Raw genomic sequence first — 24208 nt, forward strand, 5'->3', positions numbered from 1 at the left:
GAGAAAGCTTCTGGTTTGACACATGAAATGGCGGTACAATTGAAGCTAGTGGTTGTAAAGTAATAAAATCCGAGAAGGTTCAAAGATGATGAGGACTTCTAAGAGGCGATGTGTCGTTTGAAAGCAATGTCCAAAATAAAACACCGAGATTCATTCAGACAGCGTGGCTTACGTTTGATTTATATTGATATTAAAGAAAGAGGAGATAGTAACAGATTAATTGTATCCTTGGTTAAAATTCGTAATTCCAAACAGTGTTGTAAATTCTAAGTTGACACAAAAGAGAGCAGCTATGTTCTGTTTATAGGCCTGATAAGGGTTTTATGGCGGTGTGAATGCTGCTAAATAAAGCTTATTGGGAGCCTTTCCTTCAGTGGGTGGGTTTTTTTCCCAATCGTAATAGTAAAGTTTTGCCCTATGAGCGGTGACAGGAAGCTTCATCCAACATACTGTCCCAGCCCAGCTGTGGGTGTCATGTCACGGAAGAATCGAAATGTTTTGTTTAGTTATTGTGTGCCAGCACAAAAAGTTCAAGTGGACACCGCCCAGACAAACCTGCATTCTATCTTACCGTGTTGACAGTACACTGAGGAACACCTGTGTATTATCTTTATATCTATATATATATAAACCCAGAGATAACTTTGTGTAAGTGGGAATCAAGCAAAGTAGATGCGATTTAAACCCCCATTAAATACCCAAACAGCAGATCTGAACTTCCTGCAGACTAGATCTCTGCCTCTGTTGCACATATTTAAAGGAGCTTCAGGCGTTCCTAGCAGAGTTGTGATGACGCATCTCTGACTGCTGCCCCATCAACATTAGCGGAGAGACTGTGTTTAGCCACCAACAGCAGAGCTTGCCGCGTTTCCCTTTAAGCATCGGGGCGCACACATGGCGCAGGACGGGGTGGCAATTTCCATAAAAGGAGCGCCACCGCAGGTAAAGTCTGTCTATTTGAGGTTAACTTATCACAACAGTAACCATATCAACAGCCGCCACCCCTAAGCTTATTATCAGCGATTAAGAAGCTTAACTGGACTCATGTCTCGAGTGAAGAGATGAAACGAAAAAGCTTGGTTGCAAAAAAAAAAAAAAAAAAAGGTTTGCGGCCAATGGATCAGTCACAAAATATAAACTTTGGGATTTCTCTACAAAGAAACTGAAAGTGTGCGCGTTATTTGAATAACAGGCTTAGAGTCGAATGAATGAGTGAAACAGAGCAGGAAGAGAAAATTTTCCTGTGACTTTACAGCCTAATAGACACATTCTGTGATCGTGACGTTGGGGCTTTAGGGTAGATTTATGTCCCTCCCACAAAATCAGCACCCAGCAACCTTCTGCACAGTTAAAACACAAATCCCACCTCCACCACCAGGCCTTTTTCTGATATTCTAAAATAAACTTGCAGCCTCTGCTCTCAAACAACAAACAATAGCCGAAAGCATGCAGTTAACTCGCTGTTCGTGCCTACCGAGGCTCACGGGTCTGCCAGACACCAACGCCGGCCAGGGTCAAGCACAAAGGCAAATGTTAAGGGTGGAGTTAAAGCTTAAACCCTTAAATCCACCGCGGCGCTATCACACCATTTAAGTAAGAGGAGAGGCAGCTGTTGCCCAGGCTGTTTTGGATCCTGCATGCTAAACTTTAACACCTCTACATGTTTTACAGCGGCCTGCCTTCTCGGTTTGTGTTTGCCTGCTGCAGCAGCACACGGAGCATGAAAACACAATTGAGACGGAAGCACAACATCTGTCACATGCAATCGGCGCACAACAGACCGTCCGGGCTGCATATGAAATGCTCCACGTGAAGTCCGTGGAGGACCTCGGCGACTGGTTTTTTAATGAAAAAAGGGATTAGAGAGGAAGAGGAGGGGATAATGGTATAAGGAGTGGTTCAGATGGAACGGGCTGTTAACAGGATGACCCGGGTTACCGTGTCAGGCCCTCTGCATGAGGAAACGCTCCAGCTAATCTGGAGTGTGCTGTTCAGCAAGGAATAACACACTCCAGATTAGCTGCTTCACGTTAGGAAGTGGAGCAGAGTGAGCTGGAAACTAGCCTGACTCTGGAGGAGCAGGACAGATCTGTAGCTCAGGTGGGGAAAATTTGATGACAGAGAAAGTCACACACTCCACAAAGGGCAGTTGAACCTTTTCACCTTCATGCAAAAAATCAAGAAGGACTAGAAAGCTGTCCAAAGTCAATGGGAAGGTAAGTAGGCCTTAAATAGGGCGTCAGTCATGGAAGAAAAGCTGTTTGATACTCCAAAGAAAACGTTAAACTCAGCTGGAGGTTCACTTTGCTGCAGGACGATGACATTAAATACACAGTCAGAGCTACAAAAGATCCAGAATAAATTATTTTGGTGTGTTACAGCAGCCCCTTCAAAGTCCAGACCAAAATCCAATTGAGAAAGCTGCCAAAGACCTCAAAACTGACGTTCATACATGATCTCCATCCAAGCTGACTGAGCTTGACAGAAAAACCTTCAGTCTCTAGACACAAAATGCTGCTGGAAGGTTCTGTGAGATATTTTTGCTCTCGGAGTTTGAAACTCATGCCACAATTTTCATATTTTAGTTTATAAAACGTGGTATTGTTGTTATTATTTATGTTTGCTCACTTCTTGTTGACCTCTTAAGATCCAAGGCAAACCCACTTAAGTTTGTTACTCTAGCATGAGGAGGGGGCGTGTATTACTGGGTTCTTACACATTACTTAGTATATAAATACAATGAGAAATAATGCCTCAATATCACTTTAATCGTTGAAGTGAAATCGTCAACTATCGGCCCGCCTACCTGTAGCTCACACCATGCCACCTCCACCGTTGTTTCCGTGTCCAAACCTTTATACACAGTCTTGAAGGAACCCCTTCCGATCTCTATGTTGAACTTGAGATATCTTCCGTCGGGTGAGGTTGCCACCGCTTTGGTCTCCACGTCCTCCTTCTCCTCCTGCTCCCACTGGGTGTCAAAGGTGATGCGGGACAGGACCTTGTTTTGTCTGTTCTGAAGCTCGTTGTCGGAGTCCGAGCTGGCATCTTGAGCTTTGGATCTGCGCTCCGGGGGCCAGTTTCCTCCCACCGCGTTGGGCTCTCGGCTGCTCGAGGGCGCGTCGGTGCCGGCGTCCTGGCTGGAGACGGGAGACAGCTGCTGCGGGGACTCGTCCGCTTTTTCCTCCTCCACTCTGGACTCTGCGAGCGACAGGATATTCTCAGCTGACCAGGACAGGGCTTTGGAGAGGGCGCTGCTGTATAAGGGAGAATCAATGTCCATGGTGATTTTCTGCAGGCAATAGGAGTTCCTCCGCGCGTTCAAGCCGTGCGTCCTGAGCACGTTGCGGGACAAGCAGTCGTCCGTCATGTCCACGGAGAGGCCTGGAAAGCCGCGTCCTGGGATCTCAACCTGTGCGTGAGACATCGCGGCCGCTTCAACACCTTCCAGATCTAGAGCCTAAAAGTGGAAATGACATTTGGCACATTTGGACAAAGCTCAATCAGTACGTTCGGGTTTCAGATCACATTTCAGAGGCAAAAACACAACCTATTGCTTAATGTTAAACATGAATGACTAATTGAAAGCAACGCAAATATAACTTCATTAAAAAACAAAAAGAGAGAAGCTTTTGCACAAATTTGTTTTGTACTTACTCGTGTGTGTAAAGACGTCTCCCATAAAAGCGACGCGCAAATTTAACGCATAGTTAAAGTCTCCATTAGTTTTCCTTTTTCTTTCTTTCTTTCTTCCTTTTTCGACCTCTTGTCTTTCCAAAGACCTGAAGATATAACCTCCTGTGAAAGGACGGAGCAGCCAATATCAACAGAGCTCCAGTGGGCTGTGCGCCCTGATCGCTCCAGCTCCGCCCACCGCTGCTCCTGAAGCGCAGAGAAATCCGTCCAGAGGGAGCGAAGACATTGTGGCCTTAAAAATGTATTAAATAAATTCAGGGGGAAAAAAATAAAGCTGATAAAAGGGAATATGATAATATTAAAAAAAAAACAACATATAAAGAAAGACATAAGAAATAGGAATGAAACAAAAAGTAATATGTTCTGATCTTAAATTAGATTTAAAAAATGGAGAAAATAAAAGTTAAACTTAGTTAATGGCTAATAATAAAATATATGTATATATTTTAAGTTGTCTAAATCTGACATAAAATCAAATGGAAAGGGGATTTTGTTCGCAGGTGCCACAAGCATCGTGTAGTTTTAATGCTTCCGAGTTAAATTCACATCCAATTTCCACTGATTACGATGGGTCATTTTACTTCCACTTTAAATCTGACCTCATTTTTATTAGCCTGAATGTGAGAGATAAGCAGCACTCGGAGAAAGAGAATGGGAGAGCGGCGTGGCTGGCCTGCAGGGGGAGCCACACGGCGCGGCGGCGTAGCAGCGGCCTCTGGAACATGAAACCTCTACCACAGGGCCACACTGGGCTCCAACCTGTGCCACAAGTGCGCTTGCAGGGTCTCATCAGCAAATATATGGAAATACACACATATACACGACTCCTTGGAGCTGTATCATCCTCACAGCACATCATGTGAGTGGACCTTTCAGGGTGCTGTCCTCATTCACAGCTGCAGCCAGAAAGAGCTCCATTACAAAGGTTTCACTCTGCACGTCCCACAGAGCCGAACTCTGCCTGTGGCATTTACAGAACTGTGCAGCGGGTTAAACCCTACACAGTTCTGTTTCTATTTTCTTTCAGACAGGCACTTTTTTGTAATGGTTCCAGTTTGGATGCAAAGACAAACTTTGCATCCAAACTTGGTCTTTGCAAGAGACTTGCAAAGATACTTTGTAGTGAACTGCATCTCTGAAGCTTTTGAAATGACTCATATTTAGAAACACACACACACACACACACACACACAAAAGAGAATGAAGCAAATTTAACAAATTCCTCATTTATTTATTTTTCCTAAAGGATATGAAAAAGAACAGAGGGAAAGATAACAGAAGCGTCACAGAAGCTACAGTACAACAACAGGATGACCGAAATCTGTACACAAAGTCCAATATTATCACGCTCAGTCAGGATGAAGATTGCCTCGAGCCTCTGCGGTGTTCCTCCTCTGGAAGCATTTATTTAGAAATTTAAAAAAGTCCCTCAGGTCTTGTGTTCTGGGATTTCTTTGGGAATTCTGGCTGGGCACCAAGGAACGACGGCCGAGCCAAGGTCCAGCGCTAATCAGACACAGTAAACTCCTTGATAGAGAAAATGGAGATAGAACTAGTTGCATTTAAAATCTAAATGAAGAAGTTGAATGACAGCTAATGGGGAAATGTTCCCCTGAAATACTCAGACATGATAGTGTTTAGTCCCCTGATACTCATTGCATCTTTAAATGGCAACAAATGTCACCAATGATAATTTTATAAACACAGTGTCACCTCAGATGCTCTTTTTTTTTTTTTAAAAAAAAAATTTCCGGGGGTTTTTTTTTTTTTTTTTTTTTTTTTGTTTCCTCCCGCAAACAATAATGGTTCTCTTCCAGAAAGAGAAGGTTGTGAACCAAAAAGGCAACTACAAAAACATTTAAGGGACCAGCATCCACCTCTGCATCGAGGCGCGACCCATCCTAAAGATCCGCCTTGTTTCCCGGTCGGAGTGTAAAAGTGTGATTCCAGCGGCGCTTTAGAAAAATTTGACACCTTTTCCGTCATCCATAGAGATGATCTCCGCTTTTCCTTCTGTCTGTAAAGCCTGCAGGGAGCGCTGCAGCATCCAGTCCTCTAAACCGTGGAACTCTGCGTAAAAAAAAAAAAAAAGAACAACGATCAATTGACGGTATTATCGGAGCGCAACTGCTCTGTAACTATCATCTTTGGATGTCTTATTTTGTTTATTCATTCAGCTTGTCTCTCCACGTTTGTCTAATTTTTTAAACTCAGCAATTCAATTTAACAGGCAGAACTAATATTCACTCATAATCAATACAACAGACGAGGCTCAGCATTGACGGAGAGACATCACCGACCCCCTTGCGACGACTGTGATATAAAGTTTTGGCTCATGTTTACATCAACAGCCGTTTTCCATGCATTACCATTTTCTCTCTGCCCACTTCTAACACGGACATGTTTTTAAACTACGAGTTTATTTCTCCTAGAAACTACCGAAATTGTATGTAGCTTAATTGTACATAATACTCCAGATATGGTTCTGATCCCTTTTAGAGCCGTGAAATACGAGAAATTGGGACCGCATCATACCTTCACCGTCTGTGTCATCACCGTTGGAGAGTTCATAAAGTGTAAACACAGAGTTGTTCATGCCATTTTTGGACACCTGAGAAAATAGAGAAAAGAAAACACTGTTAATCCTTAAATTTACTGTTAAAAAAGAAAAAGAAAAAAGAAAAAAACCAAGAATAGGCACATTTTAAAATTGAGATACTTCTCTACTAAAAATACTTTCTCCTATGTGCCTCTGCATTTGAATCAGAGCTATTTTGCATTTCCATGTTTTCTAACTTGCGAGGGATTTTGTGGAAAATCTGACGAAAATTTTTATTATCTTCATTATTTTTTTAGTTTTTCCGTACAAAAGAACTTTGCAGCTCAACTTTTAACAAAGTGTGCAACAACAAGACCCAGGAAATAGCAGTAAAAGCACAAAGGAATAGAGAGAAAACAATAAAACCAGCTGCAAAGAGACATTTAAATATGATACAAAAATTTAAAGACATTCTAGTAGAAATTTTACTTCTTACTGAAACCTTTATTCCCAGATCCATTTCACACAAGTTTTAACACCATTGCTAAGAGAACAGTTTTAAATGTACTTTTAGGAAGAAACCACCACAGTATCAGTGTGAAATGTCTGATCATTCTGTTGGTTTCTGCAGATACAATTACACAATATCTCAAAAAAATAAAAAATAAAAAATCTGTTCTCCTTTAAGCACAATGCACACTGAGACATCAAGCATTTCATCGTAGCTCAGCCAACTTAAAAGAGAGCGAACATCAACACTGATATTACTGGCGGCCACCACAAAACATGTAAAAAATACATCTGCTGCTTATGTCATCTAAAAACGCAAGCAGCAACGTAAGCAAAAACGTAACACCTTTGTTTTTAGAAATATATACAATTGCATAACCCCGGGGTGCCAAAATAATGATGTTGATTTATTAACACTGGGTTTGTTTATATGCACACCGCCCTCAGATGCTACTGAGTATAAAGGGAAAGTTTGACACACACGGGGCAGCTCCTTTTGTTTCCTGGCTCGAGCACCTTTGGAAAAACGGAGCTGGTGGAATTGATGATGCATAAAAAAAATAAATAAATTCTACAACTAAAAAAAAAAAACACAAACTATTTGTGATGTGAACAAAAAACATTTTCACAATCATAGACAGTTTCAAAACCTTGTTCACTTTAAAGATAGTTTTACCCTGTGCAATTCAATGGAAAACACATTATAAAGATGTAATAACCTGGTTCTAAAACCCCAGTTCAATCTGAAGGAGAAAAAAAAAAAGCCAGCAGAATGATGCTGCCACCACCATGTGCCACTGTGGGAAATGGTGCTCAAGGTCCAAATTATGGTTTGATCAGACCATATTCTCCAACATATTTTAGGAGATTGTGGCCAGATCTGGATTATGTTTTACAGTCCTAATCCTAAAAGCCAGACAAATGAGTCGGACGCAAACAACAGCTGCCAAAGCATTTGAAAAGCATTCTATATTTACAAACATATTTTAAAAAGTGAATTCATTGTCAGTTAATTAATATAATTGTACTGGTTTAAATAACTTTATGACAGAAAATACTGGCACATTAACTAAGGTGTGCACACATTAACTACAATCTTAATATATTGCCCAAGTTTAAAGAGAAAGTGACACACAATCCATTTAAGCTAGAAAATAATTGCTTTATCTATGTTTTGTAGTACTAATACATTCTTGTTTCAATACATATTAAATGTGTGATGCCTAGTGATCTTTATAGCTGCCTAACACGGAGTTTAAGGTGAGCAAGTGCATAAATGGGTGTGTTAGTTTGTTTCAGATAAGCAGTTCCCTCCGCAGAGATTAAACATCTAATATTTCAAGTTTTGCCACAGAAAGACAAACGGTGTTGGATTCAGACTCTTAAAGAGACAAGATGGAGAGGAGACTCTCACGCTTTCTCCATATCTTTGTGTGGTTTCAACAAGTTATGAATTTGCACAGATTCGTCCTTATCGCGAAGGTCACATGAAGATTTACAATGGCAATAGGTGAACGACTGTCATTTCATTAAGGATCAGCAACCCCACAAAACCACTCGGTTTCTGGAAATAACTGCTTCACTTTAGACCGGCAGTATTTGATGACGACGACGTCTGAAGTTCTCAAATAATGTCTTTTTCAGCAGCACAATTTGAACTTTAAAGTAGGAGGCGTTGTCTAATTGGGGCTTTTGGAAAGACTTTGAATGAGATTGGTGTAAAGAATGTAACCGTTCCCTCGATCAGTTCCTTTAGTTTCCTTGTTCTGATGCCACAGTAAGTGTTCTCTTCATGTCTTTAAAGTTTGCTATTAAGAAGTGAGAATTTATTTTAGCGTTCTAGGTAGCTTTTATTAACAGTTTCTTAGGATTTCAGAAGATTTCCAGATTTTTTTTGGTGCTTTTTCAATCATTTCCTGACCAGTACTCGTCATTTCCAGACAAAATGTTTTATTGAAGGCATAAAAAAGCTCTTAAATTCAAAAATGAACGCCGCACACAATCTAATGAGAGATATATCAAATGCACAATCTATTAGCATGTTATTAGAGTCCTGTCACACAGAGAGTTTTTTTTTTTTTTAGATTACTTTAGCCGAATAGAAATAATTATATATATCAGTATTTTACACGTAACTAGGTGGTTCCTAAAGAATTGTTGAAAACCTGGCAGGCAGCAAATAACCAGCAGGAAGAGAATCACTTAGATCCTGTTCCAAGTGTGGATTATTTTTAAATGGTCCACATATTTTTTCTATCAGAAATTAAACAACTTTCTGGGCTGATCATGCAGCAAATAACAAAGACGACTGGAAAAGCACAGAATATTTCCACACTCACCCAGAGCTGGAAAATAATTAGTTATAAATTAAAAAAATATATATATACATCACCAGTTTTGCCGTTTACTTTGTTGATCTGCTGCTTCCAGTAATGCAATATAAAATTCCCACCAGATACAGGTTAGTTTATGTGTTGTTGATTTTTTTTTTTTTTTTATATTTTAGAACTTTGTTACCTTAATCATAGCATATTTAGACTCATTTTAAGAACCCCGAGTCCAGCTTAGCCTGAATTTTAAGCTGTTTAAACACAAAACAGATAGTAAACTTCACTTTTGTTAATTTTTTTTTTTATGAGTGTCCATTCGGTCAATAACTCAAAAACTAAAATAGCAGGAGGAAAAATAATAAAAATCAAGATCTCGTAGAAAATCAAAGATAAAGCATATCAATTTCATATAAATCATGATGTTGACTTTCTTCAGCATGATCAGACTTTGTCCTTTCATAGATGGCGAAAAAGTAATGCCTTGCTCCCACTCAACGGCAAAATGACAAATTTTCCACTTCCAGGCATTTTAACGCCGCAAAGAAAATCTGTGGGATGAATGAGTTCGATATACGATTCATCTGCAATTCTCTTTTCTTGGCACGAACAGCACAGACTTAGTCTGCTGGACTAAAAGTGAATTTTAAAAAAGTAGCAAAACTCCAAATAATTCAGTTTGGATTGTACGTCTTTTGAACACCACGGAGGGAATAACATTACAGCAGAACAACTTTCTAAATCAATTATGTCAATATTTCCATAATCTATGGTTAATAAAATTGTTAAGATCAGGTTGGTTTTAGAGCTTTGATAATGTTAGAGGTTTCCATGACATAATGGACATGTGATTGGAGAAACATTCTTCTCTTGGCGCTATAAATAACAGGTTCTCTCACTTTATCAGCACCACAGACAAGACAACAGAGGACAGTTTGTAACTCACCCACTGGTATATTAACTTCCCCCATTCCTCTGGTCGTCTCCACATGACTAAACACCGCGACTTATTTTTGTCCAACCACTCCAGGTTGCCTGAAGAAGTCGCAGACAACAGGCGTGTTTAACGCTGCTGGAACATCAACGCGGCAAGAACGTGAAGACAGAAGACGATTTACCTTTTTTCCTCAACTCTTCAAACACAACTTGAATTGCTTCCACTGAGAGTTTTCCTGGACTTGCATTAAGGATGAACCAAACCAACATTCAGACAGGACACACTCATTTGAATTAACAGCAAGATCGAAATGTATTCATGGACATGTTTGAGGCAGTTTTCATCTTTTTTTTTTTTTTTTCCCCTCTGTGAGTTTAAGAAAATTGTTAATAAAGTCAAACTGTCATACTTAGAAAGAAATCACAGGTTGTACTTGTCATAGCCATTCTACATTGCAAAAAGAAATATATATAAAACATCACAGGCAAAAATTATATAAATATTCCAACTCCAACGAATAAATTTAAACTTCTTGTATTAAAGATCGTGTAAGTGTGCTTCCAGGATACTCTCTATCTTCTTGTTGTTGAACACGGGACTTTCCTGCGCTTCCATGACATCCACAGTGTAGAGCTTGTGATGCCGGCAGTAGGACAGAACCAGGGAACACCAGGCTGCCAACTGTTTCTGTCTCGTGTCAACATTGGGCTGAAGTCTGTCCGAAAATACAAAACAAACAAACCGAGCAATGTAAGGCATACTCATAACTCAGCAGCTGTCAACGTGCTTCAGCTTATTTTAAGAAAGCATAGAGGTTCAAGTATTAGGACGAAGCTTGCAAATCTGGTTATGGCAAAGAAACTTTGAACGAGTAAAAATGTTTGACAGCACATATTCACATATGGCTGTGCTATAGTTAGGAGTCGGACGTGTCTAAAACTGCAAAGCCCGTTGCCTAATCAGATCATCCACAAAGGAGAAATATGCTGCAGTTTTTTTAAAATAGAGGAAGTAGTTTATAACCCAAGAGAAAATTAATGGATTGTTAGGTTACCTCCCTATGCATCAACGACCTTCTTTATTTGATCAGATTCATAAACAATCTGTGAAAAAGCAATGGGCCCCTGTGAGATTTTGTATTCTTGTGGGTTACACTTAAATGTTTTAGTACATATATTTTCAAACAATTATTAAGAGAAAATAGCAATCCAAACTAGCTTGAAACATTTGGCCAAAGAACTCATTTTGTTATATAATTTTCTTACTAGTCATTGATTTGTGATGTTCTTTCCTCTCAAGTTAATAACTAGCAGGAGGTCTTAAATCAAAAAGTGTTATTCTGATAGATAAACGACAAGGGGGAAAAAAAGAGTTCAAACACTGCGAATCTGAGATGTCACTAGTGTCAGTGAGTCAACATCAGCGGAAACACATCCCATAAAACATATTTTCCCTCAACACAAACCTATAATAAATCACAATTTACATGTGATCAGGTATTTGCGCAGAATTACATGCAAATCCGTCATTAAACCAAGCCATAAGTAGCTATTTTATTAACTTTAGAAAACCTGAGTGTAAATTCACTTCCTTAGCAATCTTAGCCGAAATTAGCTTGCTAACGTAGTGCTAGGTTGAAAAAAATCAACGCTTCTTCAAACAGCTGCAGAGACAAAACAAATAGTTAATAGGCGCGTTTTAACGCTCTTTTTATGCGGTAGTTGTTAAAAACACGACTCACGTAAAAAACGGAGGGAAATTGTACTGCCAGGGCCACTCAAAACTCATCGCAGTTGATGCGGTGTTCACAGCTGACAGCGTCCGGAAGAGCGTCCGACCACACAAATAGTTCCGGCTGAGCACACAGAGCAGAGAGAACTAACAGACTAAACTCATTATTAAAAGTGTCTATCAGAATTTATTGGAATTTTTTAAAAGCATTGTAATCAGTATTTCGTCAGGCTGTAAGAAGTTCTGAATTGGTTTCTTCTTCACTTTTTTTTTTAGCATATTACATGGACATAAAGTGAAAACGAAGAGGTACAGTCATAATAAAGCAGATAATCTGACAAATTACCCAGCCAGTATATGTCGATCAACTTAAAGAGCAGCAGAAAGTGCATATTCCCCAGTAGAATGAGCACATTCACCTGAAAACTACTAAATCTAGTTGGTTTATTCCATATACAGCTAACAATAAAAAAAGTTATGAACAACATTATAATTATAATTGATACACTAAATTATTTTTGCAGCAGTAGAAATAATTGTTGATGTTGTTCATATTTTATTTGAATTTCTGTATAGACTTTGAAACTACATCAAGTCAAAGTAATTTCATGCCTGTGAGAAAGTAAAACAGATTTTAAAGCTTTCTTCTAATGCTAATGAATAAAGCTGCAAACATGTTGTCTGTAAATGTGCTCATTTGTTTCACAACTCTTTATGTGTGAAGTTCAAAGCCTAACATCTGTTGTTTCAAACTGGAAAAACTCCACAGAGGAAGTATGGGGTATTATCAAGAAGAAGATGAGAGACTCTAGGCCCAGCGGTTCAGACGAGCTGAGGGCAACTGGTAAAGCACAGGTCTTCTTCAGCACCTCAGTTACCGCATTTATTAACAAATAAATGCTTGAAATGTATGTTGCAAATAAATTACATGAGCTTCCCTCTTAAAAAGATTAGAAAAAGTCTTGATAGCCTGACAAAGACAGCTGGTTGTGTTCTGGGGACGACTGTGGAACCTCTGGAGATGACGATGCAAAGAAGGATTCATCATAAAACCCAAGGAAATGATGGACAACCCTGACCATCCTCATCATGAGACTGTCTAAGGAAAACAGAGTCTGTGTCCCCCAAATAACATGAGTGTGATCTATGACACACACAAAAAAAAAGAAACCTTTGTATTTTTTTTCAAAAGTTAATTTATTATAGAAAGATCTTGTGCTTTTTCCACCAACTTAACAGCATAAATATGCCATTTATTGCTATTTACAGGACATACAGCTATGCTAATTTCCACTTTTCTATTTCACCATTAGATTTAGTTTGCTTCAAACTCTCAATAAATCATTATTTCATCTTCATGGCATTATTTTACAATCTCTTTAAGAACAGCATAAATGAAAAATACTCTTACTGTCTTTTAAAATCTATATCTATTTCATTTTCTACTTCAGACCAACATGTTGGCACATGGTGGCATTACTTCAGCTGTCTATATTACAATAAATTCAAGGGCAAAGCGGTGAGAAAAGAGGCAAATATTAGGATACAATCTCAAGTTATTGACTTAAGTGATATAAAATCTAAAATCTAAAACAAACATTTAAAAAAAATATGTCAAATGTTTTAAAATAAAGATGAGAGCTAATTTAAGACAGCATTAATGCTTTCTAGGTGTATCCTGCTTTGTTTTGACACTTTGACTTCAACTAAAAACAAAAAAGAGCAAGAGTCAAAATAGGAGAAAGTGGCTTGTGAGGTTTAGACAGTTTAGAGTCTCGAAGAGAGAAAGCAGTTTGATACAGTGCTTCTTTCACTGAAGAAAAGTCAAACCTGTGCGGCTCAGACACATTCCTAAAAAATACTGGCGCAGACAGTATAACAGTGCAAGCGTCCTCAGGTTAAAAAAACAACAACAAAAAAACAAACACAAAAACATACAGAGCAACGGCAGCTGAAAATCCCTCATCTTGGCAGGTTAATTTGCAATGGCACATTTAACTTATTCCAGAAAACAGCTTCAATTTTACATGTGGCATTCAGGCTGCTGATGTACATGCAATGGGAAACCATAAAAAAAACAAAAAAAAAACAAAACAAAAAGAAGAGTCAAGCACTTTATGCACTTTTGTCCGGGTGCACAAGCGACTGTGTTTAGCTAGAGTAGAAGAGACGGCTGTATTCATTCAGGATGAACTCCACGATCTGGTTCTGGAAGACCATGTGCATGGTGATGTTCGCCGTCTCTGTCTCCGGCCGGAGAAGCGTTGGGCCGAACACAATGGCAACGTTCTGTACGGTCATGCGATTGTCCTCTCCATATTCAATTACCCTGTCGTTCAGAGAGAGAGAGAGAGAGAGAGAGACGAAACAGTGAGTCTGGGTAAACTGGAGTTTAAAAAGATTGTATTTCTGTCCCTGGGCAAACTGTTTGCCTGTTTAAATACAATCTTTTTATTTTTAGCAGAAAAAATTAAGTTGTTTTTCCTTTTTTACATTTCAATTAATTAGATTGTCAGATTCCCGCTGTGTTCCTAGATCTTTTTGATGTTTGACATCAGATATTAAAAAACTTTTATGATTTACCCTCAACTTCACAACTTTGCATTTATTTGTGTTGGTCTATGACATGAAAAACGTTTTTGATGAAACATTGAAGTCGTATTAAAACTTTTAGAAGGCACTGTAAAATGCTATTATTTTCAAAGCAATGCAATAGAAAAATCAATCAGAGCATAAAAAAAAAAATTAAATAAAAATGACTCAAACCTTTGTAAATGCCCAAAAAGCAGTTTCATAGTGTCATGGTTTACAGGAGGAAGTGACTTGACCAGTTCATAAATGTGAGAAAGTTTTGAGTTGTAATCAGGATTTCCTAGAAAAATGAAAGAAAATCGGTAAGTACAGCATCGATATGGAGCAAAAAACAAAATGACAAGATTCAAATAAAAACGAAAGCTTTACTAATTGTTCCATGAAATGACATATCAAAGAAGTGGGAAAAATGTACTTACTTATAGCTGTGACAAACTCATTAAAGTGGCTGAATGGGAAAAGAGGCTCAGGAAGCTCTCGGAAAAATAATTTCAGTGCTCCGGTGATGACGTGAACGTCTTCCCACTGACCGTCCTCCAGGTCCAGCTCCTCTGTTGTAAGACAACGTGTGCACAAAGCATTAAAACCCAGCAGGGGGCGCTGCTGTTTAAAGTTAAAACAAACCATCAATGGACCTCACCATGATCAGCCTTGAAGCGAAGCTTCTGTATGACTGCAAGGTTCCCACTGACTCTGTATAGCCCATCGATATCTAAACCTGGAAATTACCAGCAGCTCTTGATTAACTACTTTAATACAGAAAGAAAAAAAAGGCATGAAATATTTGCCATATTTAACTAACCTCTCCTCTCCACTGCTTTAATACACTTATCCACAAAACTTGGAACTGTGGTCCTCTCGTGGGCACAGAGTGTGTGCAGATGACAACCGAACACGTTTTCTGCAAAGAGTAAGATTATTTTTGACGGCATGAAAAACTAAGATATTAACAAGCTTCCTATTACAAACATCGAGACAAAAAAGCAAAAAGGGCAAGAATGATTGAGATTTATGCAACAAGCTTTATTATTACTGTTTTTATTCTATTTTGATCTGTCGTAGTTACATTATTAGCTGCACGAAATCTGATGCCACCCATTTAAGCCTTATATATGTGTGTGTGTATATATATATATATATATATATATATACGGATATATATATATCTCCGTCAGCCATCCATAAAATCATTGGTTAGAAATCCTTTTCAAACTGACCTCTGATGTAGCCTTTTTCCTTGACTGACTGCAGCGTTGGGCGCTTCATGAGGAACTTCATCAGCTTGGTCCGAACCTTCTTCGGGTCCGTTTCCCCTGCATTGTTGGGCGATTGAGATATGCTTGGCCTTGGAGCTAAAAAAAAAAAAATTATACACAGAGTGTGACTCCATATTTCGTGGTCACAGGTGAAGGCAGAGATCAAGAGGCTAGTCTTTTAGCTTCATCACAAACAGGATCGAAGACATAAAGTGTCCCCATGAATGTCCAGTACACACTGGAAACAAGCTCAACTGTGTGCTCAGAATGTGAAACCAGTTCCTGTCTTTGGATGTGTAAGCATAGCAATATAGCCTTCAAAATCATTCACAGTACTACTTACTAATGTAGTACTTTAAGTCTTCTTCAGATCCGCAAAACACAAATAGACCCGACAACCAAACACACAAACAACAGTTCTAAATAAACTTTCCCAGGCAGGATAAGTCATTTAAAACTTCACAGAGGTAAAAAAAAAAAAAAAAGTCCTTTTCCACATAATCACCAAACTCCTCCCACAGATGATTTTTAGTTTCTACAACCATACAGAACGTTGTCCTTCTGGGCATCTTGTGCCAAGGTGCCGTTTGTTGCCAAAGGCAAGGATGCTCAGTTGATTAAAAACATTTCACCAAAATTAAGTTAACCCACGTTTTCGCTTGTCTACGGCAGCGCCGGGCTTCTCGTCTCTGTCTACGTTGCCAATTTTTTCATACAGGTCCCCATCCTCTTCCTCAGAATGATGCTCCTGGTAGTCCTGAGGAACGGACATGAATGCAGTGTTGAGACATGAACACGGATTAATTTAGTTTCAATCTGAGCAAAGTATGTTTATAACTACTTTTTTGTTTTTGTTTTTTTTTTTGTTTGGCAACAATGAATATTCCCAGCAATTTCGTATGTACAGTTTTCATTCTAGCCACTAGATGTCCTTTTACCATCTTTAGATCTGTTTGTAGATCTAAAGCAAATACTGAAATCAAAGAGGGCAATTTTTTATTTCTTTCTTTAAATTGGCAAATTTCTTTTCCTGGTAAAGCAATTGACAAAATCTGAATCCAGTGACCGTTTGACCCTTTTACTTGTGTAGTTAACTGTGACGCTTATGCTTGACCAAAGTAGGTTAAATAAAACGATCTAATTAGCTTGGTGCTAAGTTTCTTAACTTTGTAATTGTGTTATTACAACCATCAAAAAAAACAAAAACAAAACAAAAAAAAAAACGAGTCATTGACAGAAGCAAAGAGGATAGAATCTTACAATATAACTAAATTGTATAATTTAGAACATACTTAAGACTTTTTAAAACCTCGACATGGAGGTTTTGGCCACTTATTTCAATCGTAGTTTTCAAGTCAAATCTCTTTAAGCATTTACTTTCATAAAGGACCTGGGAATCAATGGCCACGTCAAGAAGTTTTTAACTCTACGCAAACATAGAAATTTTAAGCCAATAAGCAGTAAAGCATTTCTGCAGGTTTGCAGGGAGGGCTCAGCGTAGCAACACCTGAATTCCTCAGTCAGAGCCTCCAATGGCCATATTTATGACTTAAAGTAAAGATCTTTCAATTCAGAGCAGATCTGACATTTTCTGAACTGAGAGACAAAATGTAAAACAGAATATAAGATGTTCAGTGAGATTAGCTGATGACAGAATGGATCTTTTTAACCTTAAGCCAAACCCCATAACATGTTGTTCCTCCCATTTCCTGGTTTTATGAAAAGTTCACCATTTTAAATATAAACACAAACGTAAAATCAGCCTCTGTGTCCTGGAAAGAACAAGCAATCCTAATTTGCAAATTCAAAACATTTACATAAGAGATGCCTTTTTTTTTTTTTTTTCCTTTTTTCATTTAACTACTTCCTGTTGATGGTTCTGGTCACTGCCAGGACTTACGAGCTGTTGAATGGTGTCCTTTAAAATTTTGTGCCAGTCATGGATGATGCTTTCCGTATCGTACTGGATAAGGAACTCTACACCATTTTTCCCTTTGAGCTGAAAGAAGGGAGAAAACTCACATCAAGGAGGATTTAATCAAAGTTTATATTAATGATTCAAATGATTTTTTTTCCATGTACATAATTATATTTTAACAGCGCATGTTCTATTTTCTCAAAGTAAAAATCATCCGCTCAGCAGAACACTTAACATTGCTTTCAGTGTCAACAAACAGACACACCTCTAAAACATTCTTTTTACTGGATTTGTCCTTTGTGGCCCAGCCAATCGTAGCACCCTTCAGCTCCACCGTAAACTCTGGAACAATCTGATTGGTCTTGTTCTGTTGGAAAAACAAGAGGAGAAAAAAAAAATAAAAAAATTCAGCTGATTACCAAACTGACCGCGCCACATTCCAGGAGGTGAGCTGAAGTTGAACAAAAGACGTGACTGTCACTGCCGGCTCGTGACCCGAAGGCTCGTCTACGCCGGCGATTCTGACAGAAGTGACAGAACAGCCGAGGCAGCGCTGCGGCTTAGGGTTTTATTTGGGGATGAGGAGGCAGCACAGGCGAAGCACAAGAGCGTGAACGCAAGAGAAACGGGAGGTGGACTAATGATATGAGAAGGAGATAAGAATAATTCAAGAAAGGCTAAAACCAGTTTAAGAAGCAGAATAGCAAAGAACAATAAGGAGGAATAAACTAAGAAACGAAATATAAAGGAATATATATTTTATATGGCAAGACCTAACGAGCAATAATTAATACAAGGGGTTGAATAGAACACAGCAAGACTAAAACCACATTAGATAATGACAGGGGAAAAAATACATACATTTTAAGGAAGAAGAAAACAAAAATAAACCTAATACTGAAAATAAATATATTTTTCTGGCTGTAATAGTAATAAGCTTATTGAACTCTTAAGCCTGAGGGTGACTTGTCACTTCTTTGCGCTTTTTAGGAGTTTTTCTTTGTTTCTTCAAAGTTCGTTTTCAAGTCCATGTTAACGCCATGAGGCTTGACGTTATTAAAAGTGGCTCCAAGTACAATAAAACTGCTAATCTATAGATTGATTAACAAATGTGCATAGAAATATTATGCACATTGCTGTCCCATATTTGTGTGACATTAACAGAGAAGTGCCAGAACTCTTTCTTTTTTTTCTTTCTATAAAGCACCGATTTTAATAAAGCGAGGACCCTACCACAGCGCCTGGGGAGGGTTTGGGGTCTTTGTGGAACGTCAGGACTCCTCCGTGGAGAACTGTCCATGTTGGAACCCAGTTTTTCCTGGGAAAAAAAAAAAAGATAAGACACACATACAGATTAGGTGCATCTCAAAACCTGATAACATTACTGAAAATGATTTTAGCAATTCAGTTTTTAAAAGCAAAAATATTATACAGATGTATGACAACCAGGGAGATATTTCAAGACTTAATTTCTGGTCATTTTGATCATTCTGGCTTACAACTAATGAAAACCAAAACTCAGAAAATATGACATAACTGCAATTAAAAAAAAAAACAAAAAAAAAAAACAGATTTCTACAGAGATGCTACATCTTTGCAATCACAGAGTTGACTGCTGACTTAACAAGGAGAACGTCAGTGACACTTTCCACAAGGAGTATGAGCCACAAAAAGCCATCGGTAATGGAGCTGGAGTTTGACACAGTTCCATATCCAAGAATGTCGATGGAAAATAATGTGTTGGGAAAATGTTTGCGCAGACAATAGGAAAAACTGAAGTCTTACGAGAATTACGAAACAAAGCCTGTTCAAGAGTTTTGGGGGAGATTCAGAAGGCGGGGACTGCAGCTGGAGTCAGAGCTTCAAAAGCCACCACACATACCTATCAGGGACATGAACTGCAACTGTTGCACTTTTTATGTTAAGTCTCTCCTGAACCAGAGACAACGTCAGAATGCCTTACCCTCGGCTGAAAAGGAAAAAATAAATAAATAAAAAATTGGACTGCTTCTAAGTCTCCAACTCCTATTTTCAGATGAAAGCAAGGTTTGCATTTAATTTGGAAGTCAAGGTCCCAGAATCAGTAAGAAGAGCGCAGAGGCATAGAATCAAGCTGTTTGAGGCGTAGGGTGAAGTTTTCACACTGATTTGACGACTAATCCCATCTGCTGCTGTCGGCCCACTGTGTGCTTAATCAACTCCCCAAGTCAGTGCTGCTGAAATTTTTGCACACTTAATGCTTCCCCCTCTGCTCGCAAACTTTCACTTGACCCCCTTTGTCACGCTGCCAAACGTACCACAGGCCGCTTTAATGACCCTGGTATCGCTGTGCTGAACTGACGACAATCTGGGTCGACTCCACATGTAACCTTCGGAGTCTAGATTTTCATGGGATATAAGCCACAATAATTAATTTAAAAGAAACACGTGCTAGTAGGCCTGTCACGATAACAAATTTTGCTGGACGATTAATTGTCTAAAAAATTATTGCGATAAACGATAATATTGTTTCAAGACCTTTTGACCCTGATTTAATGGAAATGACTAATAATGCATGTGATTTCCTGCCATAGATAGATGGATACACTTTATTTTCAAACGAACACATAACACTGGAACTGACAAACTAAATAAACAAAACAACCAAAAACAAAAATAACATGGATTCTCAGTCTCCATTAACAAAAAACGTACTTGAATAAAAACTAAACAACATAAAGCCAAAGTGGAAATAAATATTGCATTCAACCAAAAGAGTTGAACGCAGATTATGAAGTCTGTATGTCTCCTTCAGTAATCACTAGATTTAAATAGAGATTTAAATAGATCCGACTACCTAATGCAGTAGTTCATACTACACAATTTTTTGCCCCTATTTTCTCCTCATGACAATCTTAGAACGTTGGCTTATCTAAGATTGTCGCTGGTGATTTCGTAACCGATCATCATGCAGTATGTGGTGTGTTACGGTAGATCGTCGTGGCCACTCTGATCTAAATCAGGAGGTTTCCTCGACTGGGAGCTTAACGCAGCCTGTTGAATGTGACAGGTAGCCAATCAGAAAGTGCGGATTCTCCTCCTGCTTTCTGAGGGGAAATTATGGAGGGGAATCCCAAACAGCTGACACGGCGCAACCCGAAGTCCAGCGGACATCGGAGATGATATGTGGAAACATTAATATTTATTCAACATGTCGTGCAAAAAATATAGAAATGACCAGGGGAGGAGTTGGAGCCAAATTGCTACCGCAGTTGATAAACCCGGTATCTTTTCAGCTGTTCTTTGTTAACGTGACATAAATAAGTTATAATGATTTTCATTCAGTTGGGACTTTACGCCGACTCTAGCCACACGCATCACAGGTAGATTCTGGTAAAGCATTGATTAATGCCTGATTTTAAAATTAGTTAACTGGACTTGTAGCCATTATTTTGTGCCCATTTGGCTGCACACCACACGGCACAATCGAACCTGATTGAACCGTTATACCTAGGATTTCTGTCAGCTAATGTGTCTCTCAGGTTTTGAAAATGGGCCGACAGCCGGCCAACAACTCGTGTCGTGTGCGCTGGACATTACACTAAGGAAATGAGGAAGGGAGGGTCAGTGGAGAGCACCGGAGTTGAGCCTTTTTTCATTCAGTGTCATCAAGAGAAAGAAAAAAGGCAGGAAGAGACGATAAAGCCGATAACTAAAATGAGGTCAATAGGTTTAATTTATCGTGCGATTAATTGATTTATCGTTTATCGCGACAGGCCTATGTGCTACTTCACTTTTTGAATAATGGCTGCGTTTTTAATGATATTATATTTTACTAAGATGAACTTGCATAAGAATCAAAATATACATAAACTATGAAACAACAAACGTCTAAAAAAATGAACAGTATGGCTTACCTTACTTTCTTTCCGTTCTCACTGATTTTTGTTTTGTTGAGAATTCCCGCTTTCTCCAAATTCTGTACCTGGAATTGTATCAGAAAAGCCAATATTTCATTGTTTTGAAGATTTGGTTTGTACACGTTAGACGTTTGTGCGAAAATTAGATGAAGGAGGCGATGTTCTACAGGGAAATAAAACTAAAAATGAAATGTGAAAAAAGGACTCCGAGTGCTCTTGCGTTGTTCTACAGTGCAGTGTCATTTGCAAGGACAAAAAAAAAATCTGCACCCTGACCACAAAAATCTGCATCTAAAGTTTGCAAATAGACACCGAGACAAGGTCGAGGCATTTTGTTCTGCAGACTGCGTGTTTAGAGATCACCTCACATGAGGACCTTTTATAGTAGAAGAAAATTACAATGAATGCTACATTGTGAAACAAATGTCGCACAGTCAGTAGAAAGTAAAAGACTGCCTGGCCTGAGATTCACTGGCCAAAATTAAAGAGCACAGGCTGAAAGGGAAACTTAAAGCGCAGCTCTGCAAGCCGCTTAGATGTCTCTCAACACTTATGAAGAAGCGAGGATTTTTGATTTATAATTTTTCAGTCTTTTAACCGAAAAAGTCCAATACTTTGTGAATTAATAGCTCGGTCACAAGTCATGTTGTTGCCGTGGAAGCTCGACGCACAACAGCAGGAAGTAAAAGTCAGACAGCGGAGAGGACATGTTAAGAGGTTATTAATCCACAGTTAATATAAGACTTTCAAACGGTTGATGCTTCGAGGGCATAAACAAGCCCATATTCTTGTTCATCCATGCGGGATGAAGAAACATCTGCTTAGGATTACTTGCAAAGTACCTTGAAATAATTGGATTCGTTCTGGAAATCACAAAGATGAGAAGCTAATCTCTTCTTTTCTTTAGTTATTTTTACAACATATATTTTGCTCGGCTAAACTCACATCAGCATCTAAATGCAAACGTATTGAAATTTTGCTTTTGCTTTCAGTAAACAGAACATACTGCACTCCTGGGTTGATATTATTGATATTGCGACAACTTTCACTTTATTAATATATTTATCTGCAGTGGTGATGATGCACATGAGAGATGCTTTTTATATCACTGCAGAAAAAAGATGGTTTGCTAATGAGAGGCAGGGTGATTTGAATGTATAAAGTTTTTATGGAAATTATAAAAAAAAATAAAATAAAAAAGCTTATCAAGTTATTAATAGCCACACCTTCTGCCCATCATAGATAGATGCTGCTATCTATGGCTAAAGCTCAGGTGAGTGCTTAAACTAATAACCCACATTATAGCGCAGCCACTTTGAGGTCAAATAATAAGGATTTCTCCAGGGCCTAAACCCAACAGCCTTAAAGGAGAGACACAAAACACCATTCAGATGTAGGGATAGATCGGAGGGCTTAATGGTTCACTTTACTGATGTCACAAAACTCAAATGGCGGAGCACCAAAGTCCACTTACATTATGCTCTGGAGAGTTTCCCGTACTGGAGCTGTCGCTGCTGTGGTCTGACGTGTTCCTCAGATGACTCTGGGTGAACCTCTAAAAATCAGAGCACGAATGAAAATCTTAGTGTCGAATATGTGAATGTAAGACAAAACAGAACAGAAGAATAAGCAGGAAAAAAAAAAAAACTGAAGTGTGTTGTGGATTTCAGTGGGTGGAACTTCCTCCTACACATCTATAATTTACCAGAATTAGTCAAACTGAGCTCATTTTGGTAGAATGATTATTATTAACTCAAGGAGTTAAAATGATGACTCAAGTGATTAAAACTAATTGTTTGTCAGTGTGCTGTAATACCTTTTTCAATTGTTTCAGAGTGCGACATACAAAAAACAAACAAACAAACAAAAACAAAAAAAAAACAAGTGCAATCTTTTTACCTGCAATTAACTGTGTTTTTCTGCTGCCATTTTAATTTGATAATAATCAGACCCGCAAACATTCAGCGAGTTTCACACAAACACAGTTTCGGGCACGCTCGTGTACTGAACTTGGCCGAATACAGGAAGCGTTCACATAGAAAGAGTTTCTCATCTCCAGTTCTTATGCTAAGCCACAATGTTTTCTTTCAAGACCAAAACAGAAACCTTCTTTCTTTTAAGGCAAACCTGCAAAAATCTGTTTTTTATCTTTCTGATCTTAAGTGATTGATTTTCTACAACTAGACTACTTTTCATGTTAAAATTTGTGGCCCGCAAGTACCTTGCCTATGTCATCCACACATGACAAGAATTTATTAATTCAATGTTTTGTGATTAAGCAGTCTCCACTGCGCCCATTGGAAAAAAAACTTTCAACCCTTGGTTCCCGAGGTTTGTAGTAAGGAAAAGCAAAAGCCCGTATTTGTACACAGGAGTCTCACTGGCGCTTGTGCAAATGTTGCCTCTCCCTTAATCAGAGAGCAATGCAGCCGATTTGCCTTGCTAAATAAGGGTTAAACCTTTTCAGTGTTGGCGGATAAACACAGACTTAACCACGCTACTTGCCAACTGCATAACTTTATATTTAGCTGTCGGACACACCCTGGATGTGCCACACAACCTGTGTGTACACACACATGTCTGTGACGGCGTTAGTGTGTGTACATGCATGTACCCCATCTTCCTGGCCCGTGCAGAATTGAGCAGGTACCCTCGAGTCTCTCCAGTTTTTGACGACGTGCACATTTTCATTCTCATCGCCGTTCGGGACATTGGAGTGAGAAGGAGCTGCAGGGGCCTTCAAGGACAAAAAAAAAAAAAAAAAAAAAAAAAAAAAAAAAAAAAAAGAAGAAATTTCACACCA

The 24208-nt window shown here is 38.7% G+C and overlaps 3 protein-coding genes across 9 annotated transcripts in view; all 3 read right to left on the reverse strand.

The window, feature by feature from the left end:
- wnk4a (WNK lysine deficient protein kinase 4a) overlaps nucleotides 1-3927 on the reverse strand; it is a 48203-nt gene extending 44276 nt beyond the window's left edge. For both annotated transcript variants that reach the window (XM_007571688.2, XM_007571679.2), the window contains exons 1-2: nucleotides 3658-3927; nucleotides 2807-3460 (exon numbers count right to left, since the gene is read on the reverse strand). In XM_007571688.2, the coding sequence (XP_007571750.1) occupies nucleotides 2807-3427 (621 nt within the window). In that variant the 5' untranslated portion in view covers nucleotides 3428-3460; nucleotides 3658-3927. The remainder of the gene's footprint in view (nucleotides 1-2806; nucleotides 3461-3657) is intronic.
- A 1543-nt stretch (nucleotides 3928-5470) lies between these two features.
- vps25 (vacuolar protein sorting 25 homolog) lies at nucleotides 5471-11859 on the reverse strand. The gene is made up of 6 exons (XM_007571702.2): nucleotides 11751-11859; nucleotides 10579-10724; nucleotides 10191-10244; nucleotides 10019-10107; nucleotides 6232-6307; nucleotides 5471-5766 (listed from the first exon to the last, which is right to left on the reverse strand). Exons 1-6 carry the CDS (start codon nucleotides 11795-11797, stop codon nucleotides 5654-5656), a joined length of 525 nt encoding a protein of 174 aa, XP_007571764.1. The 5' UTR covers nucleotides 11798-11859; the 3' UTR covers nucleotides 5471-5653.
- A 1059-nt stretch (nucleotides 11860-12918) lies between these two features.
- Nucleotides 12919-24208, reverse strand: part of LOC103151576 (rho GTPase-activating protein 15-like) — a 32855-nt gene continuing 21565 nt past the window's right edge. For 3 of the 6 annotated variants that reach the window (XM_016681613.1, XM_016681610.1, XM_016681626.1), the window contains 14 exons: nucleotides 24020-24142; nucleotides 22880-22960; nucleotides 22704-22766; nucleotides 21403-21470; nucleotides 18740-18824; nucleotides 17772-17873; nucleotides 17489-17587; nucleotides 16240-16345; nucleotides 15550-15684; nucleotides 15135-15233; nucleotides 14973-15050; nucleotides 14752-14883; nucleotides 14507-14612; nucleotides 12919-14069 (listed from right to left, as the gene is read on the reverse strand). In XM_016681613.1, the coding sequence (XP_016537099.1) occupies nucleotides 13892-14069; nucleotides 14507-14612; nucleotides 14752-14883; nucleotides 14973-15050; nucleotides 15135-15233; nucleotides 15550-15684; nucleotides 16240-16345; nucleotides 17489-17587; nucleotides 17772-17873; nucleotides 18740-18824; nucleotides 21403-21470; nucleotides 22704-22766; nucleotides 22880-22960; nucleotides 24020-24142 (1455 nt within the window). In that variant the 3' untranslated portion in view covers nucleotides 12919-13891. The remainder of the gene's footprint in view (nucleotides 14070-14506; nucleotides 14613-14751; nucleotides 14884-14972; nucleotides 15051-15134; nucleotides 15234-15549; nucleotides 15685-16239; nucleotides 16346-17488; nucleotides 17588-17771; nucleotides 17874-18739; nucleotides 18825-21402; nucleotides 21471-22703; nucleotides 22767-22879; nucleotides 22961-24019; nucleotides 24143-24208) is intronic. The other 3 variants (XM_016681622.1, XM_016681618.1, XM_007571739.2) reach the window with 1 other exon arrangement.

This window comes from Poecilia formosa, unplaced genomic scaffold (assembly GCF_000485575.1).
Source record: "Poecilia formosa unplaced genomic scaffold, Poecilia_formosa-5.1.2 Scaffold7, whole genome shotgun sequence".
Lineage (NCBI taxonomy): Eukaryota > Metazoa > Chordata > Actinopteri > Cyprinodontiformes > Poeciliidae > Poecilia > Poecilia formosa.

Coding starts and splice junctions, on each gene's coding strand:
- vps25 (XM_007571702.2), bottom strand. CDS start 11,797: ATGAGTTTTGAGTGGCCCTGGCAGTACAATTTCCCTCCGTTTTTTAC. Junction 10,245..10,578: donor CAACAACAAGAAGATAGAGA/GTATCCTGGAAG, acceptor ATGCAAGTCCAG/GAAAACTCTCAGTGGAAGCA. Junction 5,767..6,231: donor TGATGACACAGACGGTGAAG/GTATGATGCGGT, acceptor TTTTTTACGCAG/AGTTCCACGGTTTAGAGGAC.